The sequence below is a fragment of the Notolabrus celidotus genome, chromosome 18 (genome assembly GCF_009762535.1).
Source record: "Notolabrus celidotus isolate fNotCel1 chromosome 18, fNotCel1.pri, whole genome shotgun sequence".
In the NCBI taxonomy this organism is placed as follows: Eukaryota; Metazoa; Chordata; class Actinopteri; order Labriformes; family Labridae; genus Notolabrus; species Notolabrus celidotus.
The window spans coordinates 30253952-30276468 of NC_048289.1; the positions used below are offsets into that span (position 1 = coordinate 30253952).

Sequence of the window (22517 nt, forward strand, 5' to 3'; positions counted from 1 at the left end):
CCTGTCTCATTCCCTTACCCCCAACCCCCTCATCACTTTCTTTAACTCTTCCTGTCCCATTAAAGTTACTAACCATAGAGCTTTGTGGAGTCCCTGAGCTCCCTTGTCTCGTAGGTTCCTCTGAGCTGCCGTAGACGGCTTGCTGCTGTGGACGTTCCAGACTCCAGATGACTACAGCTACTTTTACTACTCGTCTTCACTATCATCTCTCTCTCTTTCTCTCTCATTCTCCTCTATCCTTCTTTCCAGACCCAACACGGTCTCAGGGTCCAGAAGGCAGACACCCTCTCTACTTTTAAGAGCAGGCTTTAAACTTTCCTTTTTGATAAAGCTTATAGTTAGAGCTGGATCAGGATTGGACCAGGTCTTAGTTATGCTGCTATAGGCTTAGACTGACACACTGGGATCCTGGCTTTCCCTCTCTCTCCTCTCTCTGCCTGTCTCTCACTTTAACTCTTCCTGTCCCATTAAAGTTACTAACCATAGACCTTTCTGGAGTCCCTGAGCTCCCTTGTCTCGTAGGTTCCTCTGGATCTCTGCTGCTGTGGACGTGCCAGACTCCAGCTGCTACAACTACTACTATCCGTCTCCCCACTATCATCTCTCTCTCTCTTCATCTCCCTCTATCCCTCTCTCTAACACGGTCTCAGCAGATGTGTGTCTAACATGAGTCTGGTCCTGCTGGAGGTTTCTGCCTGTTAAAGGAAGTTTGTCCTTGCCGCTGTAACTTGCTAAATGCTGCAAGGTGCTCTGCTCATGGTGGATAAGACTGAGTCTTACCTGTCTTGGTGTTGGGTCTCTGTTCATAATTTGACAGAGTGGTCTAGACCTGCTCTGTTTGTAAAAGTGTGATTAGCTTCATTTTCAGCACAGGGTCCAGGTTGTAGCTTGGTAGCCACTCGTCAGTCCCAGGTAGCCTCACCATAAAGCGTACATTTCTTTGTATTTATTTTATGCTAATTAGAAATGTATTATATAATATTATATAATCTCTTGTTATGAAAGGCTGTGTGTAAAAAGTGTCCGCAGCCTTCGTATTGTCCCCGCTGCATTAATGTGTATTTGTTATTATCTAACCCTCTCTCTGTCTATCTGTGCTAATGAGTGTTTGCTGAGCAGCTCTTATTGTGAAAATCCAGCCTTGTGTTCCCATTAAGTGTCCCTGGATGATAATAAAGTGGTACCTCAGCTCAGAGAGATGAATGTGAGACCTTGAGGAGATGTGACTGTCACCTTTGAAGACTGTGTGAATGCAGTGTTTTAAATAAACCTCAGCGAGAGAGCGGCTCGGGTGTTGGTGCTCTGCTCCCTCGATTCCTCTCACCTCGTCGGTGAAATATTTATGATGTTTAGTTATATATTTCTGCTTGAAATACACCTTAAAGTTAAAGAGTGTCTCTTGTGTTTAATGAATCTGCATCTCAGGGTTATTGTCACAGATAATGAAACACTCAGGAGCTCATAACGTCCCTTTATTTCCCGGAGTAAACATCACCTAACCCTCTCCTCCTCCCTGACCTTTCTGCGGTCTTCTTCAGGCTTTTTATTCTGCGCTTGAATGGAGATGATTTTAATCCTGAAGGTGAAATGAACCTCTCAGTGTCAGATTACTGGTGTGCTGCAGATGAATAACACCCCCCTCTCTCTCTCTCTCTCACCTCGGGGGTCCTCTGGGGGTTTCAAATTGCCAACACACACATTTGCTTTTATCTCTGTAATTTGTCTTAATTGTGTTTACTGTATTTTCCTGGCTGGTGTTTGTTTTACCTTCAGAGTGCCGCAGTGCCCCACATAGTAGACCCAAATCACAGACCGATCCACATCTGAGTTTTAAATGTGCCCTGTAATATTCCAGGTTTCTGTTTGTGAGATTTGCAAAACATATCTTTGTGTTTGTATGCAGAAGGCAATATGATGTAATGAATGCGCTTACATAGACCTGAATGTCCTGGTTTTGATCAGGTCTTTGAAGTACCTGGTTTTTATGTTTGTACATGTAAACATCATATCCAGATTTCAAAAAATGGGATAAGCCAGAGAGACTTCATTTTACTACCTAGAAATTCCAACAAAGTGATGAACCAGAATTAGAAACATGGCGATAGCAGCAAGAGCATCTTTTAGAGCAAGAAAGATGACAAGTTTTGTCTTTCAGTGAAGAAAGAATTACAAATAAATTGAAGTTTTGAAGGGAGAAAGCATCAAAATGCTGACATATCCAGGTCCGTGTTGAACAAGCTGCAGGACGCCGGTTTCCAAGCATGTTCAGAGGACAAAGTCAGGTTAGAGTTACAGCAGGACCGCCGGACAGCTGGTGTCATGGGACCGAGATTTTCCCACGGTAATCACTGAATCAAGGATTCTCCTCCTCCTCCTCTCCTCATCCATGTTGTCTTTCTGGTCCTCTGAAAACCTCTGACCTGTCGACTCCAGGCCTGGCTCCGCTCATCATGACTTTGGTTTGTTGTTGTAGTTAAGGGAAATACGACTTTGGTTTGTTGTTGTAGTTAAGGGAAATACGATCTGGTGATAACACCAGGTGAAACCTGACTTCCTGTCCCGCTCCATCTGCTCCGTTGAGAACGGATCCAGTGGAAGTTAACACATTGACTAGAACAGAAACATATCAGATCTGGTGCTGTGACGGGTCAGAGACGGACCGGACACGGATCTGGTAGAATATGGCCGTTAAAGGTCTCTACTGAAGGAAGCTGCAGTGGGACAGTGAGCGTGAGGTTGTGGGCTCTGCTAGTGCAAAACTGCTGTTAGTGGACACAGGCCCTTAATCACCTGACCTCGAGGCATCCCAGAACCTCAAAGAGTTCAGTTGTTGTTTTGCTTTTTTAAAACAGAACAAAAAGAACATTCTGAGTAGGTTAAAGCAAGAAAGAAATTGACAAAGCCATCGCTGTCTTTGAATTTGTCAGAGGAAGGCAGGAAAGGGCGCTTTAACTGCTGAGCTAAAGTGGCGCCCCGTCATAAAAGAGACTTTTTGTGTAGTTAAATTCATAATACATCATAAAATATAACTCACTTTTAAAACTATCTGTTGGATCATGACTGCAGTGCATTTGGAATACTGCCTGTAGCTCATAGATATCAACCCAGCTGTCTCACATTGAGCGGTTTAAAAACCCTGACCTGCAAATGTCACTAAAGGTCATCCTCGCCGCTGCCCCCTCTTCATCATCACTGCTCTGTTTTCCTTGTGACTCCTCGAGCTCTCCGGTGTCAGTCAAACTAATTGGAGGCGGCACCAGAGTTTCTTAATTTTGCATAAAATATTCCATCAAGCTTTCGAGGATTACAAAATTAATGACTGTGAATTTGGAAATCTGTTTTAAAATCCTTCACAGAAAGAGGGTGTATTTATTCTGTCAGCGTGTCACCAACTAGAAATGAAATATGCCCATTATTATTTATTAAAGCACAACATGAAGCCTTTCATTATCCTGTTCTGTTGAACAAAGGGTCTAAACCCCACAGATGTTTCATTCATTGTCTTACATGACAAAGAAAATTACAGAGATGCTTTAACAATGACAGAAATAAGTGCATCCTGTTCTCTAATATCTAAGAGAAAAGATTCTGAGTCTGATCGCTCCCAGCACGACTTCCTCTCCCTGCTTTAGATCACATTATCTTTCCATTAAGCTCAACATGACTTTGTATCCATGAAACATCCATGTGCAGCTTCTGCTCCTCCAGAACACGGAATGAGCAACATGTCAGATTACATTGAGCCTGGAGGAGCTTCACATGTTAACACACCGACAGGGAATATAATCCACATTACTCACAGACGGTAATACCTCCGAGCACCCTCGCAGAGGATAGAGAGGCTCTTTGAATCCGGAAGTGTTGTCATGTTTCCGTCAATCACAAAGAGATGATTGATGAGCACCTTAAAAGGCACAATGAGTGTAACAAGTCGGTTGTTTGTAAGCAGGCCCCGCCTCCTCGCTCAGTGACATCAGGAGCTTCCTCTCTGAGTGAGTGTTCACTGTGTGTCACCTCAGGGCTTCAGTCTCGTTCTCACAACCTACACACTCCCCCCCTCACTGGACTCCCCACCAAACTCATCAACAGACTCGAATCACTCAGAACTCGGCTGCCCGGATCATCATCCGCACCAAATCATCTGACCACATCACTCCTGGTCTCATCCAACTTCACTGGCTCCCTGTACAATACCGCATCCACTATAAAAACCTTCTCCTCACCTATAAAGCTCTCCACAACAAGGCCCCCACTTACCTCCACGACCTCCTTCATGAATACACTCCTTCCTGCTCCCTCCACTCAACCTCTGCTGGACTACCAACCATTCCACCGTCACGCCTCAGTACCATGGGTGCCCGAGCCTTCAGCTGCTCAGCACCCAGACTCTGGAACTCCCTCCCCCCACACACAAGACAGTCGGACTCCATCACATCATTCAAATCCCAACTCAAAACTCACCTGTTCAAACTGGCATATTCACTCTAACTGGATTCACTTCACTAGTTTTTATTTTTGATTTATTACTTTTTGTTTGCTTGTTTGTTTGTTTTTGTGATGTTTTATTATCTGTAAGGTGACCTTGGGTGATTTGAAAGGCGCCCCAAATAAAATGTATTATTATTATTAGTAGTGCAATGGATCATCGTTGATCCGTGATCCGTACGGATGCCTCTCCACGGTTCGGCACGGACGTGGTCCGCGGATCGGTTGATGAAAAAAGTTGCGCGTGTTCACGTGATGACCGCATGTTCAATCCACACTCACTCGCCAAGTGCAGCTGTTGTCATGGCAAGTGAAGGAGCAGAGGGACTTTAAAACCCTCCTGCATCTTGTTAGTCACATGTATGGGAGCATTTTGGTTTCCCTGTGAAATACAGTGAATGCTGAATGTTCTTGAACCACATTATGAATTCCGTTGCGCACCCAGTAGACCAGAGGCCGTCAATACGCGGCCCGCGGCCCGCATCCGGCCGCCCATTCATGGCCCCCGAACTGTTATTCCTTCACTCTGTGTTTTGGTCGGGTCACCGTGTGTTTACGGGGACTTGTCTCCATGTTAGATACGCAGACAGGCTGTTACTGTGTCACTTAAGAGTCCACTGCTGTGAGTGCAATTTTTAACTTTCACTTTTGTTTCTGGAGCGGTTCACATGTTGGCACTTTGCCAGATGTAGGACCCTAGAATGCACGAAAACAGTGTGTTCACAGTTTGCAGCTCAAAGAAAAGTGGACGGTGAAAATCAGCAAATGAAAGAAGAATGGAGTGAAACTTTTGAAGTTCCTCTGCTCCTTCACTTGCCATGCCATGAAATGCAGTGGATGAGGCAGGACTGGGCCCACAGATGGGGTGCTTTGCACATGCTGCACATTTTGAGTTGAATCTTGTTTTTATTTAATGGGCAAAAGTGTTTTACAAAATAAATGGGGGACAAAGTTATATTTGTCTTGTCTTCTTTTTTTTTTTTTTTTTTGCTGATCCTAAAAATGATCCGATCCGTGACTCAAAACCGTGATCCGATCCGAACCGTGAGTTTTTTGATCCGTTGCACCCCTAATAATTATTATTATTGAATGCTGAGTACACACCCACTGTCCATAGATTTACACCCAGAAACACAAAACACAGTAAATAATAACAGAAACAGACACCTCCTCATACTCCTACAGGGTCATAAGTGATAACCAGCAGGGGTTATATACTGTGTCAGTCTATATGTTGAAAATCCTGCCTCTTAATATATCCTGAAAAGGTCTCATGTTTGACACAAGAAGTCATCGTGATGGGATAAAGCTCATTTTTCCTCTCGATGGTTCCATGGGAAAGCAAACTTCAGCACCTTTGATATCTTTCTCCTGATCCATGTGGATTACTAAACATCTTATCTCTCCAGCTGTACGACAGAACATGCTGCTAAACAAGTTTTGATCATCAAACAAAGAAACCTGTTCAAACGACACGATCAGACTTTAAATATTCAAACAAACAAATGATATGTAAAACCCCTTTTTGCAAATTTGCTTCACAAGATGCTCAACAGTATATCAAATACAGCGTCACAAACACTGAGTGTGTTCACATGGACTTGAGTATCCTGGTTGTGAGCTGTGTCCTGTTTTTGATCATATTCAGGGTGTGTTTATCATATCCATGTATTCATGATGAATACCTGTACCCGCTTCCTGACTCCTGCATCTTCTTTTTGCAACCCTAACGGACAAATCCACCAGATCCGTGTCCAGTCCGTCTCTGATCCATCACAGCACCTGATCTGATCGGTTTCTATTCTAGTCAATGTGTTAACTTTCTGACAAATATGTGAAGTGTGTTGTTGTGATGATTTCAGAGCAGCCTGGTGTTCTCATATTCAAATTCCCACCTTTCAACGTCTGATATTAGAAATGTAGATGTGCAACCTGATACTTCTGAACATCTGAAGCTTCTAATGTTTCTTTTTGTTTACTTCTGTCACTGTCAGAGGGAACATTTCACACTGTTTGATGTTGATATGTTAGCTGATCTTTAATATGCTTGTCTCTAAAACGATCACCTGTGCACACACTATCCTCTACCTTGAACCACATGACTATTCAAGTTCTTCTACTGTCACTGATCAGTTTTCAAAGTCACCATAAATACACAAGACTTCTGCTTTTCAATGGTTTGATGTAACGTAGTCGTGAAGCTCAGTCCAAAGTCAGTCTGTGTCTCTATTGATGATAAAACAGTGGTGTTCAATGACCAAAAAGAAAGCAGAATATAGAGGGGATAAAAAACTTGGATGCTAGCTTCCAGTGTTACAGTTTGGTGCAGCTCCAGTGAAATGATAAGAATTAGAAATAAGGGGCAGGAAATGCTGGCTGGACCTTTTAGCTCATAATGCTGCAGCCTCAAGCACAACAGATAACACAAACAACTATACGCACAAGTATCCACTGTGTCCAGTCAGTCTCCAATCCGTCACAGCACCAGATCTGATAGGCTGTCTGATACGGAGCTGGACAGCAGCGGATCTGGTGGCGGTCCCAGGTAAGTCTGTTTTAAACCTCTCTTTATGATTCATATTTTTTTTATTTCACATGTTTACTTCTCTTTTTATGTCTGCAAAATGTTAAATGTTGTATGTTCAAAAATGTATTAAAAAACTATAGAAAGCTGCCAACTAAAAAAATGCAGTCAGTGGACACAGGCCCTCATTAACCAAACAAATTAGAAGTTACAAAGCTGCAAATTCCTGAAAAAATACTGATTGCTTTGTTTTGGTCGGGTGTATTGCAGTTCTCCTCTTCCCCTGGTTAAACCAGCAAGATTTTGAAATCATTTCTTCCAGTTAAACCCAGCTGTTACTGTTTTAGATTCCTCTTTTATTTCCTCTCATTGCACAACCCTTCAACATCCAGTGCTATCAGAACAATTAAACAATATGCAAACTCCACCCCGGGTCGTAAAAATTCCAGAACCAGTGACAGCGTGACCTCGGTGTCCTCAGCGTCAAACACGGCCTGCAGCGATAACAACAAAGCTCTTTCATGTGGTGGTACCAAACCCCAGAGGAAGCGGCGAGGCTTTGAAGCTAATCTGACATTGAGTCCGGACCGTGTGATTACAACTTCTGGGTCATCGTGCCAAAAAGAAGAAGAAGAAGTTTGAATCATTTCATTAAATCAATAAATATGTGTCTTCAGGAGGCGGGGTTAAAGTCTGAAGCTGGCTCTGAGGGCTTTACATGGCCACATGTTGACAACATAGGGAGTTTATTATGATGTTGTTCCCTCTGGTAGACAAAGGGCACTGCAATAATTATAGAACATGCTGGAACACAATGTCACAGCAAGCACCCGACATTATGTTAGCGTGTTTCAGCCCTCGCTGCAGATCGTGATGCTGATTGATTTCCCCTCCAGTGGGCATGTTTTTTTTCATTCTGTCTCTGGAGGAATGAACAATGCTGCATCCAGTCTTGGTCTATCCATCCATGGGTGAATGTTTGTTTGGCCGCTCAAGCGGTAATCTGTTTCAGACCCGTGGGAAACCTGTCTGTAGTCGGCATGCATACGTACATTAGCCGGCAAAACAAAGGGATCAGATCTAATGGGGAAGACGAGGATAATCATAACCCAACCGAAAACAAAAGAGAGGGAGAGAGGGGCGGTAGTGACAGCAGCGTGATGCTCAGCCAATTAACAAACAGGCACCGTCACTTCAGCAGAGATCGCACTCTCAGACTGTCAGCGATGGCGATGATGCACGATCACGGCTTACAGAAAGTCCAACCAGAGTCTTGTGGCGTTATGAGGCCACAGATGAGATTTTGTACAATCTGGATCCGCCTGTCTTCTGGCCCAGGTTTGAGTCTTTATTATTAGGAGCTAACTCGACCTGTGGAGACCCCTGTAGCAGTCTGACAACCATCTGCACAGACAGATGGGTGAGCCGTCCTGAGAATAATAAGAGTCTGCAGCTCTGTGAGGCTGTCTGACTGAAGCTCTGCATGAGACTAGAATTACCACCTCCACCAACCAGTCAAATCTGTAATAACTGCATCTCTCTCTCTCTCGCTCTGACTGTGAAGGCCCTGAAGACACATCCTTTTAAAACTGAGATATTATTAAAATTGATTTGACTCCACTTCGTTAAGCTCTGTTGTTCTCGCTCTGCCATGTGGAGTCGGATTACTTTGATGTGTTCACGTGATTGAGCAGTGGAGATGGTTTCAGATAGAAGTCATGACACGGATTCAAACACGGATGCTGCTGCAAAGAGTCAAACTTCACTACAAGTAAAGGTCTAAGAGTTTTACAAACTCAGCGTCCACCTGAAGGTAAAAAAGTCTCCCCGTCTGTTCCTGATTCATGCGGTTGAAAGAGTAGTTTATTTTTATTCCAGGAAATGATAATGTTGGAGTGAAGTTCAGACAATGTTCCACTTCATCGTTTTTATGAGACTTTTGTTTCGGCTTTTGACGGATGTTCTGTAAAAACTTACAGCCAAGAGTTTGTTTTGAGATCACGCTGACCTTTGACCGTGAAAATCTAATCCATTCATCCTCCACTCAAACTCGAACTGAATTTTTTCTGCAGGAGTTTCTGAAAGTGAAGACACAATCCCCGAATGGAAAAACAACAAACATTCACATGAGTCCAGCGGGGATCGATTAAACACATGTCAGTGGATGTCTCTGGAGGTTAAATGTCTTAATATGAAAAACATATGTTCATAATTTGATGTGCAACAAAATAAAGGAGTTGCTGCCCTCATAACCTTCAGTGATATAAACTCCTGTGTGTCAGTATCACAAACTAAGGTGATTTACTCCAGCTGGACGTCTAAAGAAGTCACTCTGAGCCGTTTGAACTCAATGTGTGTGTTCAGGAGGAATCACAAATAGAACAACACAGTAGGATTCAGCTGCATGGTGTTGAAGCTGCAGACGCAATGTCATCCGTCTCTGTCAAGGACAACCTGAAGTGGCAACAAAACACACAGGAAGTGTGAAAGGCGTCTCTAGAGAGAGAGCTTGGTTTGTCCAGTCTGGGCTCCTGTAGAGAGATGGGGGTTACAACAAAGCAGCATCCTCCAGTCTCAAACTATGAAGCCAATGCGGGAGTGTTATAAACTGCAATTCATCGAGTGTCCACTAGGGGCTGGCTGCAGAAACACCAGAAACCACATACACACCCATTCAAAGAAGACGATCTTTACAGCAGAAATAAACATGTTTACAGCCTGGTTCAAAAAAACGTCTTGGGTCTACAAAGGTACACACTGTATGGGGGGTGAATTTTTTTATGACGCAACGGTTAAGAAGATATTTAGATTACAAGCTTTTGCTCAAATAAGGACATTACTGCTAACAAGCTCACAATGACAATGCTAGGTCAAATCAATTCCATTCAAACGGCGCCAAATCACAACTGGAGTTATTGCACTTCAAAACACTTTTAATTAATGCATGATGACTTTGTCGCATGGCAACAGTGGAGGAGGCTTCTGAAGAGGTGGCTAATCAGAGGAAAGTGTGAGGGGGTCTTAAAGGGACAGTAGCTGAAATGAAGCGTTGAAGAGGGAGGCTGATATAAAGGTGTTTATGAGCCGTATCAGGTTAAGCTGGGAACAGAGGGACGATATAAAGCCTGATAATGAGCATTATTCACCCCAACCCCCCATCAAAGACTAAGACTTTTTTATTTGCCACTGTCTTCCTAATTTAGCTTTTTTTTTAAAGTTATATTTTTGGACTTTTTGCCTTTATTTTATAGCACAGCTGAAGAGAGACAGGAAATATGGGGAGTAGAGAGCGGGGGAAGACATGCAGGAGATGGTCGACCGGCCGAGAATCGAACCGGCGACCCCTGCAGCCTCTGTATGTGGGGCGCTTAGACCGCTAGGCCACCAGCGCCCCACCTTTTTTTTTTTTTAAACTTGCTTTAAATGCAAATTTTATTCAAATTTGTTTTTAATATATTTGTAATTTTCCTTCTTTTTTATGTTTTATTATATTTGTCATTTTAATTGTGCTCTTGTATGCTTGTCTGGATGTTTCCAATGTTTTTAATGTTTTAATGTAAAGCACATTGAGTTACCCTCATGTATAAAATGTGCTCTACAAATAAAGCTGCCTTGCCCTCTTTAAAGTTATTGTGGTTCATCCTCTGGGAACTATAACTGTCAGATACATGTTGAGACATTTCTCTCAAAACTAGAGTAAACCTCATAAGCATCATAAAAGTCATTGGGATAATTCTCTGGAAACAACGCATGCCTGTTTAATTTATGTGTGTATTTTGTTCAGAAAAACTTTCACTTCCTTGTTTTCTCCTCCTTGAGGAGATTAAATCTGAGACAAAGTGGAGGACCGAAGACAGAACAATCCCTAAAAGAAATCAAGTATTGATTTCTCTCTCTGAGAACTTATTTTCTTCCAAATTAGAGCGCCGGACATGTAATTAAGAGATCGGATGTGTCTGCTGCAGCTGTTTAATCTCAGCTGGACTTAAGAGTTTGACCTCAGAGGAAACCGTGGTGCGGTGGAGTTCAGGAACAGTTCAGCACCCAACAGAAACCTGAACAAACTCTCAAAGAAACGCTCACTCTTTAAGACTGTGGACATGAAGTATGTGCTCAATTATCAGATTTTATGACCCGGATCATATTTCAAAGAGTAGTTTTGAAGAACGAACATCAGTTGTGACATTTATCTCCTGTTTCCATCCCTTCAAAGCGGCTTAATCATGTCAGGGATGTCAGGATCATGCTGTAACATCGTCCTCTCTTTCTCTTTCTGACAAACACAATCAAGCTGCTTTTCTTCTGCTGCTTCATGCTGTATTATCTGCAGCAGTCCTACTTTGTGTACATGTTGTTTTCTTACACTTCTGTGTGTGTGTGTGTGTGTGTGAGTGTGTGTGTCTCACTAATTTGTATGCTCATGCTAATTTCTGTATACACAATTGCGTAAACAGGATCTGCCCGAGGGGACAGGGAGCGAGGAGGGAGGGAGGGAGAGGAAATCAAATTAAATCTTATTTCTAATCTATTGTTTCTGGTGTGCAAACTGACAGGGGTAGACTTACTGGTGGTGTTGTATCTGACACCGTAGAACATCTCCGGACAGGGTCGTGACACCATCTGCCCAGCGCTGCTCCTGGGCCAGCAGGTGCCAATGCCATCAATGGAGGTTTCACAGAAAACCCCCGAGCCTGCAGGCGTGGGGACAGAAATGTCAGTCACAGACGTACATTCCTGGCATGTCTGAGGACCACATATAGCCGGGGTGAAATTCTGACAATGCTCCAGCCATGTTGGCAATAAAAGGTGGAGCTGAATGAGCTGTTTGTGCACACAGCCTCTCTTAATGATTTCTCCTGAGCTAAACCGCGTCTGCTGTGGAGCGTCGCCAAAGTCTATTTCCGGCATTGTTGTCGTCTTTGATGTTAGTCCTTACAATCTGAGTTCAGATCAAACTTCCACAACAAACACCGCTTCGCAATAACAGCGAAGGGAATCAGTTTCACACAAGCTGTCCAACTCACCGCTCCACTGGCTGGATGCATTGCTCAGGGTTTGGTTCCAGGAGGAGGCCAGGGATTGTACTGCAACCAAGAGAGAGAGAAGAGTTTCATCAATAACCTCCATCTTTGTTTGCACGCTTTACAAGAGGCTATGGAAATCTCATTAGATTCAGCTTAACTGCTACAAAGGGTGAGCATTAAAGGGCAATGGTAAACACTGGTGACAGAGCTTTTTCCCCGGAGCAATAAGAGGGCTGCTGCAGCAAATATGAATCTAGACGTGCCCCCGGGGGGTCAGGCTATTAATTCAGTAATCCGGAAATAAGGATGCTCTGCGGGGCAAAGTTGACCCATAATTCTAACGCTGTCAGATATCTGTGAGCCGAGGCTCTGACACCTCATTGTGCTGGGAAATTGAAGGGTTTAAAGCATAGACTGTATATTTAATGGAGAGCGTCCCTCCGCCTTTTCCCATTGTATGGTTTTGAGGCCAAAATATCCCGTTCCAGAACGCTGCCATCTTGAACATTTCTGCAGCCAGAGTCTGCGCAGAAGGGTGTGTTTCCATGGTAACAAGCTTGGCCCTACAGCGTACCGTCCAGAGGTCCTACTGAGTTTCTCTCTATGGCAGCTGTCAATCAAAGTAAACCCGGATTTAAAACCCAGTTTTTTTAAAGGTGACATATTCTGCTCTTCATCAACATATATTGGTCTAAGAGGTCCCCAAAACATGTCTTTAAAGTTTATGCTCATAAAAACACTTTGAAATCAGATTTTGGTCTGCCTGAAAACCCCTTTTTCAGCCCTGCTCAGAACAGGCTGTTTTCTGTGTCTGTGCCTTTAAATGAGAATGAGCTCTCTGACCACGCCCCCTCAGGAAGTGGGTGTGGCCTCGGCTTGTCCAGCATGTTGATCTAATGTTTACATGTTGGCTGAATATACACGGCTGCTCAGAGATCACGTTACTTCAACCCTCTGAATCTGATCCAGAATCTGATCCTGACGGAGAGGCGCCTGTAGCAGGACCTTTCTGAACCATTGGTCACAGATTTAGTGTTTCTTGTTGTTTTATTTGTCAGTATGTCGACGTGTGTCTTGGTACACAGCTACGAACATGTAGCTATGTGGCTATGCTAACTAGCGCTAGCACTTTTCCATGGAAAATAAAAATCATCCACTAGATCTTCAATTCTGCAGACGTGGGGAGTAAAACCGACCTTTGTGTTTATTAAGACAGCCTACAACTAGCATGCCTCCCTCCTAAGCTCCTTGTTAGCACACATGTGTGCAGGGAATGAAAAACGGAGGAGGCGTTGAGTTGTATTTTATACAGTCTATGGGCTGAACAAGCTCCGAGCTCTGACTTCCTGTTACAGACCGGATGGCGTTGTGACGTATGAAAAACACTGAAAACTGAAACGGCTGGTTTCAGCACACATTTACAGAAAGGTGGAGAAATCAGAACAGGGGCAGAATGGATTCTTTTCATTTTCAGGGGGTTTGTAGACAGGGACACAGATTTCAGGGAGAGAACCATTAAAAAGTGGATTTTGCATGATATGTCACCTTAACCTTTAATAACGAAAAAGAAACTTTTCAGAAAAAAGAGGCCTTGAACACAAAACAGTGAAATAATAACTACATATCACCACAGCATACAGATGTGAGAAACATTTCCATGGCTCCCTAGTAGATAATTGTCTTTTGCTCATTGATCTTCACTAAAAACTGAATAATTCAGAGAAGAAATATACAATAAATTAGTTTTTTTTGCTACAGAATAGGTATGAAGTTGTCATGCATTATGGAAAGAAAATATTTCTAGATTTGAAATTACTTTGGGAAAAATATGAAGGAAACTCAAAGTTTAATAGGGTAAAAAATGTGTTTTTATATGTTTTAGTTTGTTTAAAAAACAAGAAGCTTTGAGCAAAAATTCACTACCAAATGTCTGATGTATCAAATAAGATACAAATTAAAACTCATATGAAAATTGCTATTTAATTTTTTGTTTTTATTTGTCAGAAAGTCCAATAAACACTCCATTTTCAAAGAATTAGAATTTTCTGGCATTTATTTGATGGTTCAGGCTTTACAGGGTTAAAGCTGACTATGAAATGAGAACCAAGTGATTTAAGAAGTGAAGAAGAGAGACATCAGACTTCTGGCCTAAAAACACATATTTGTGTTTGATTGACAAGGACTGCATAAATCATGACTGTCTCGTCTGTCTGCCTCAGCGCCAGAATCGCTCGCAGTGGATGAATGCTTCAAAAAAAATCATGACTGTGATTGGTGAGACTCGTTGGAGTCCTCTCTACGACTAACTGTCAGTGTTTCTTTAAACCAGGCGGCTGTCTGGTTGTGTTAACTGTAGAAATATGACTTCTTTCTCCTGACACTTTTCAGGCCGGGTCACAAATTCCAGTTATCCCACCTCTGCAGCCTCGGTTTGGACGGTTATTCTCTTATCAGTCTGGGACATTGATGGATGCTAAATCACCTCAGCGCTCTTTCAACCAAATACCCCGTGTCGTTTTTATGTCCCTGTTGATTGTCTGAAGGCGCAGACCAACAACAAAGCTGCTCAGTTATTTATTCTGGAAGAGTATTTTTAGTCTCCTAAAGATCAAGTTCCTCTTGTTACCACACGAGCAGACAGGTGACATTAATCTCTGTACAGTACGGTAACAACACACCTGAACGTTACACCTCAGCTGGGTATCACATCATGATGTTTACAACATGAGCAAATGAGATCTGAATGCATCAGTGTGAGAGAGGGAACAAGTCTGAACAATAGAGGAGTCTGAGAGGAGGAAATGTCTGACAGAAACACAGATGCATGATGACACTGACTCTTTGTGCTCTTTATATTTAAGGTTTTATACATTTTACTGATTCATCAATAAAACACTGAAACCATCTTTAAACCAGCGACTCAAACATAAGACTCAGCTGCTATTCAAAGTTTGATATCTTAAAGGTTTAAACTCTCCATTCTGAATCTGAACACTGCAGAATTCTTGAACTATTTCCACTTTGTCTCAGTTTATTTTGACATTTCACAAACTAAATTATTCAGTGAAGATGAAGAATAATCACTGATAGATCCCACACACACTTTAGTTGTAGTTTACTTAATTTTTTACACAAAAATAGCTTCATTACACTTAAATGAAACACAAAACACGACTGTTTTGAGGACTTTTAACTCGTTAACGTCTTAAATGGAGCAAGAAGAAATACCCCTTTAAGTGCTTTATCAATCAGACTCAGGCTTTATTTGTAAAACTCCTTCATTCCTCTCTGAACTTCTCCACATCAACACACCCAGCCACACTCTCAGGTCCTGGTCTTCCATCCACCTCACTACACCACCCGCCTGTTTAACCACCATGAAGTCCAGAGCCTTCATCCGCTCTCCCCCCCTACTCTGGAACTCTTATCTGATCCTGTTCATTTTATCCGTATCTATTATTTACACTGTATCATGCCTTGTTGATTTTATCAGCCTCATTTTGATATTGTTCTTTTTAAAGCTCTGCCCTGTACAGTGTCCCTGAGTGCTCAGAAAGGTGCCTTTAAATAGCATGTATTAGTATTATTATTATTACTAATATTGTAACACAAAGTGCTGTACATTAAGCCCCCCAGCCCAAAACACACCTCACAATCCATATAGGAGATGAAGAACATTATATATATATAAAGAATTAAAGAAAGAAACACTGGAGGGAAAAAAAAGATGTTTAAACTCAAGACAGGAGATTAAATTCACCAAAATAAATTAAATTCATAAGATAATAAATCACTAAAAGTGTAAGGATTAGGTGCTAGTCTTGCTTTTGTATTTAATCCTAAACCTTAACCACAAACACTGCAACTCAGGACCGGATTATCTGTGTGTATTCTGACACTTCACAGACTAAATGATTTCCTGAAGTTGGAGTTTAATCATCAGCAGATCTCACAAACACTTAAATTAAACCAAAGTTCTGCTTTAACTACTTTTAGTCACATTGAACACAAAGCGTCACAGTTTAGAGAAAGAAACCACAAGCAGCCTCCTGATTGGCTGCGTCTCTCTGCTTTAAGCTGTCCTTAATGAGTCACAGAGGAAGTAAATCTATCAGGCGGGGTGGTCACTTTAAATGTGTTCATGCTGACATGTTAATTAAAGTCATAATTCAGAATAATAACAATAATGTGGTTAAAATAATTAAGAGACTACATCATTGACAGATCTCATAAACACACTTTAAATCAAGCAGTTTAATAAAGCCGCTCTAAAGTGTTATTGATCTGCTAACACGTTATCAATCATAAAACACGCCTGCATTGATAACCTCAGAGTGTTTACCTTATTAAATAAAGAATCATGCAAACAACATTTCATACAAACATCCTGAATCCAGCGACGTCATGAGGAGAGGAGGCGGCTGGTTTGAAGCGTCTCCACCCTAACAGACATGGTGGCTTTATTTCTGTGTTTATTTGGATATTTCACAGACTGATTAACGATCTGAGGCTGTAAAATAACCGACTGATCTCACAGACACACTTCAGTTATTGTTCAAACAGAACTAAACGCACACTAAACATCTGAAAGTGATCCTGTAGACCTTTCATTCATTCAGCAGACATCGTTATGACTCCAGCACCTCTTAATGTGAGGATTAGCAGCTTGTCTTGGTGTTAAATAATCCCAATCTTGACACTTTTGTTGCTTTGAAGTGTCGATCCTGCGTTTAATTAAACACTGGTACTGGAGTTCTGTAAAACTAACAAGCGTTTCTCTCTTCATCTGTTTAAACCGACTCTTCAATGACTGAATAACTCTGAGGCTACGGGGATGTTTGTAAAGCTGTGCACACTGAAAATATCAATCCTCCACATTCAGCCCCAAAACATCACAAACATGTAGAGTGAATTATTAAAACTCACTCTTTTATCATATTCAGAGCAAAACTTGTGATCTTCACATTTAATTTTGTTATGAAAAATATATTAAGTTATAACCACTGTTAAATCCAAAGGCTAAATACAAATATAAATGTTAAATGTTGACTGTTAAATATAAAAATAAATGTTGACTGTTAAATCTAAATGTTAAATATTAAATATAAATCGAAATGTTAAATGCTGAATATAAATGTTGAATCTAAATGTTAAATGTTTATATCTAAATGTTAAATGTTAAGACTAAATGTTAAATTTAAATGTTAAATGTTTAATATAAATATAAATGTTACATGCTGAATCTAAATGTTGAATCTAAATGTTAAATGTTAAATGTTAAATGCTAAATTTAAATGTTTAAAGGTGACATATCATGCAAAATTGACTTTTTAATGGTTCTTTACCTGAAATATGTGTCCCTGTCTACAAACCCCCTGAAAATGAAAAGAATCCATTCTGCCCCTGTTCTGATTTCTACACCTTTCTGTAAATGTGTGTGAAACCAGCCGTTTCAGACTTCAGTGTTTTTGTTACGTAACAACAATATCCGGTCTGTCACGGAGTCAGAGCTCGGAGCTTGTTCAGCCCATAGACTGTATAAAATACAACTCAACCCCTCCTCCGTTTTTCATTCCCTGCACAAATGTGTGCTAACAAGGAGCTTAGGAGGGAGGCATGCTAGTTGTAGGCTGTCTTAATAAACACAAAGGTCGGTTTTACTCCCCACGTCTGCAGATTTGAAGATCTAGTGGATGATTTTTATTTATCATGGATAAGTGCTAGCGCTAGTTAGCATAGCCACATAGCTACATGTTGGTAGCTGTGTACCAAGACACACGTCGACATACTGACAAATAAAACAACAAGAAACACTAAATCTGTGACCAATGGTTCAGAAAGGTCCTGCTGCAGGCGCCTCTCCGTCAGGATCAGATTCTGGATCAGATTCAGAGGGTTGAAGTAACGTGATCTCTGAGCAGCCGTGTATATTCAGCCAACATGTAAACATTAGATCAACGTGCTGGACAGCCGAGGCCACACCCACTTCCTGAGGGGGCGTGGTCAGAGGGAAAACAGCCTGTTCTGAGGAGTTCAGAAGAAGAGGGGTTTTCAGGCAGACCAAAATCTGATTTCAAAGTGTTTTTTTGAGCATAAACTTTAAAGACATGTTTTGGGGACCTCTTAGACCAATATATGTTGATGAAAAAAGCGTGATATGTCCCCTTTAAATGTTGCTCTGCGATCCTAAATATTTAACTAATATGCAAATTTACACTGCCGTCTAGCGGAAATACCAAAATAAAAGCTTCATTTAGCAATAGAGACTTTATATTTAACTTTTAACATTTATACTAAACATTTAACGTTTATATTTATATTTAACATTTAGATTTAACATTAAACATTTATATTTCACAATCAGCATTTATATTTATATTTAACATTTAGATGAAACATTTAACATTTATATTTATATTTAAGATTTATATTTATATTTAAGATTTATATTTAACATTTAGATTTCACAATCAACATTTATATTTAACGTTTATATTTATATTTAACATTTATATTTAACTTTTTTTTTTTAACCTTTATTTAACCAGGTAAAACCATTGAGATCAGGATCAGGAGAATTTAGATTTAACATTTAGATTTAACATTAAACATTTAGATTTATATTAAACATTTAGATGAAACATTTATATTTAGCATTTATATTTAGCATTTGGATTTAACAGTGATTGTAACTCAATTTTTTTTTTTCACAACAAGATTCAATGTGAAGAAGATCACAAATATTCCTCTGAATGTGATAAAAAGTGATTTAACATTATGTTTTTATGACATTTTGGAGCTCAATGTGGAGAATTGTTATTTTCAGTCTAGTTTAAGCAGCACTTTAGTTTTATTACTCTACAAGCTCTGATAGAAAAGACAAAACACTGTAATTAAGATGATCATCATCATGAAGTCTTATCTGATCCTGATCCTGATCCTGATCCAGACCCTTCAGTGTTTGAGTTGGCTGCTCTTCATGGTTTTGGTGGTTTGAACCATCTTACTGTTATGAAACTGGTGTTCAGTGTATTTACGTGTTCGCTTTGACAGTTCAAAGACTAAATAATTCACTGACACCATAAATAACTGACACATCGCTTAGACGTACTTAAGTTGTCGTTGAAGCAGAACTGAAAGTGGCGCCCGGCCCGAGTCCGTGACAACATAATAACAACAACAGCAGAGTTATCATTGTCATTAGTTTGTTCTCAACACCTGGAACACATTTTACCCCGGGGCAAATAACACGACGTTCCTCTGTGTGCTCGGCTGTCTGCGGGTGTGTGAGCTACTCTACAGAGTTTAATGACAAGCTCTTACTGTACTTGTGAGGTCCGCACAGAAACCGAGAGATAAGAGAAGACACTGCCGATAAGGGGAAGTTGTGATTGAGGACGAAGGCTTTGGCATTTAGTGGTTACACACATGAAATGGGAAAGACTGAAAATCAATTGAAACTGATGAGAGCAGTTAAAGCAGATCAACGTGAAACACTCAGGCTCGCATGGTTCTGGGATATAACTGCCTTTAAAAGCTTGTTACACACGCTGGAGTCAATGTTTGTCTTCCACTTACACGAGACGTTTCCGGACAGCAGGAGAAGAGCTTCACACGTCAGATCTGCATACGAGCCCGAGGGCAGGAGGCTCACGATGGCACAAACCTGGGGAGAGAGAGAAGAGAGAAGAGAGGCCACAAAGGTCAGGGTTAATGATTATCAGCACGGTAATCGGCCGTGCCTGGAACCCGCTTTTTAATCGCTGAACATGAACACGCGGGATCTTCTTCCAGTCACCCTGTAATTTGATTTGAAGAGATACTATGGAGAAATAGGTCAGCCTTATAATGAAAATGTGACAGAAAAGAAAGTCTGAACTTAAAGTGACTTTTATTAAAAGGGCATATTGTGCATGATTCACAGCACACCTATGGAATCCGGCCCTTTAACAGCCTCAGAATGGAGCTTCTTTGTTTTTCAAGAATTTCTTCATTTTGTTTTTAAACTCAAATTTATCTGCTTCATATAATTCCTCCCAGAGATGTTCCCGCTCGCCGTGTTGACACAGCCTTGCAGAGATAAGTCAGCTCGTATGTCAGGACAGATGTTCATTATTTGAGGAATGTCATGTTATCAGTGGACCATTCAGACCCGTCATTAGTGATGTTTGTTCTAAAACAGAGTGTCAATCTGTCATGTGAGGACCACAGTGAATGACAAATATGTGAAGTGTGTTGTTGTGATGATTTCAGAGGAGCCTGGTGTTCCCATATTCAAATTCCCACCTTTCAACGTCTGATATTAGAAATGTAGATGTGCAGCCTGATACGTCTGAACATCTGAAGCATCTAATATTTCTTTTGTTTACCTCAGTCATCGTCAGAGGTATCAATTTACACTTTTTGATGTTGATATGTTCGCTGATATTTAATATGCTTGTCTCTAAAACCATCACCTGTGCACACACTATCCTCCGCTTTGAACCAAATGAATATTCAAGTTCTTCTACTGTCCCTGATCAGTTTTCAAAGTCACCATAAATACACAAGACTTCTGCTTTTCAATGGTTTGATGTAACGTAGTCGTGAAGCTCAGTCCAAAGTCAGTCTGTGTCTCTATCGATTATAAAACAGTGACATTCAATGACCATGAACCATTTTCAACAGCCAATAGGAGTGCTCTCTCTCTCAGGCACCAAAAAGAAAGCAGAATATAGGGGATAACAAACTTGGATGCTTGCTTCCAGTGTTACAGCTGGGTGTAGCTCTGTCTCTGATCCGTCACAGCCCCACATCTGATAGGTTTCTATTCTAGTCAATGTGTTAACTTCCACTGGATCCACTCCGTTGTGTTCTGGCTGTGTCTCTGATCCGGCAGGTCGGAGTCCTCTGGATCAGATACACAAGACTTCTATGTTTGCCAGATGCCGGAGCACGACGCATTATTCTCAACAGAGCAGATGGAGCAGGACAGGAAGTCAGGTTTCACCAAAACAAAATGAAAACATCCGGTTAATTTTCAGAATAAAACACTCTGTGTTATCACCAGATCGTATTTCACTTAACTACAACAACAAACCAAAGTCATGATGATTGGAGCCAGGCCTGGAGTCAACAGGTCAGAGGTTTTCAGAGGACCAGAAAGACAACATGGATGAGGAGAGGAGGAGGAGAATCCTTGATTCAGTGATTACTGCGGGAAAACCTCGGTCACATGACTCCAGCTGTCCGGAGGTCCTGCTCCGTGTGAGTGTTGATGGATTCCAATCAATGACAACTTTGTTGCAGAGTAATTTAGTCAGCTGTGCATGCAAAACATCCACCAGATAGCTGCAAGTAACAAACCATAACATAGCAAAACAGCATTCCTTCCTGAAACTTCCAAAGTCCAGCAACATTTCCTTATCACCGCTGCAGAGCAAAGAGCTGCCTGCTAAATCCATAGTGCAGACCTTCCTTATCATGAGGGCGTCTTGAGAGAAGGCCGTCTCCCTTCTAAACATCAAATGTGACATTTACCTGAACACTCCAAAGTCAGAGCCGTGCTGTGGGAGTTTTCTAGAGGCGCACCGGTGTAACAGGCGATATCGACCATCGGAAAATAACATGCCATGACCTAATGTCAGCAGCCGATGTTTATCTGTTGTGTGCTGGTTTGAACCAGGCTGTAAACATGTTTATTTCTGCTGTAAAGATCGTCTCTTTGAATGAGTGTGTATGTGGTTTCTGGTGTTTCTGCAGCCAGCCTCTAGTGGACGCTCGATGAACTGCAGTTTTTAACACTTCCGCATTGGCTTCATATTTTAAGACCTCTCTTTTTCTTCCTCCTGTTCTTTCACAAAAGAGTGGAGCCATTACTGTTTACAGTCATATACTATATTTACAGCCGAGACACAAATCTGGCTTGGGTTAAGATTTTTTAGGCATGTTTTGACTTTTAAAGAGAGATGTTGATTTGAAATGCTGAAGAAGAGCCGTTATGTCATTGTGCGATTCACTAACTGATTCGTTTTTCAATAATAAATGCTTGGTCGACTCTTAAATCAGGCATTAGTTGCAGCCCTACACACAACAGCTGCTTCTGTTTCTGCTCCACTGTTGTTTTTTCTTCAGGTACATTTCCACCAGGAGCATGATGGGAGATAATCCCCTGGATGTGATTCTGTAAATAGTGATACTGCAGTTTGCACGGTCTCTGCAGAGCCTTAAAGTCTAAAACTTAAAGAGGAGTTATTACATTTTAATATTTAAAGCGTGTTGCTTGTTGCAGGGCCTTGTGTGGCTCAGACTGTAACAGTAACATTTAAAATGCTGTGTTTGTTTTGGGGTGCTCATCCTGATTCCGTCTGTCCCTGTTTTTTATGTTAACGAGCAGTTAGCAGAGTTCAGACCACGGCCAAGAAGCGGTTGTCAATCATAGCTGCAGCCTGGTAACCGTTCCTGCAGAGCCCAGATGACATAATAAAAGTACTTTTCTCTCTGAG

General features: G+C 41.3%; 1 protein-coding gene across 1 annotated transcript in view; it reads right to left on the reverse strand.

Annotated features, from left to right (window-relative positions):
• Positions 1–22517, reverse strand: part of LOC117830530 (partitioning defective 6 homolog beta-like) — a 107323-nt gene that overhangs the window by 38502 nt on the left and 46304 nt on the right. The window contains 3 exon segments of the mRNA XM_034708678.1: positions 11575–11700; positions 12034–12093; positions 19612–19699. Coding sequence (XP_034564569.1) covers positions 11575–11700; positions 12034–12093; positions 19612–19699 — 274 coding nt within the window.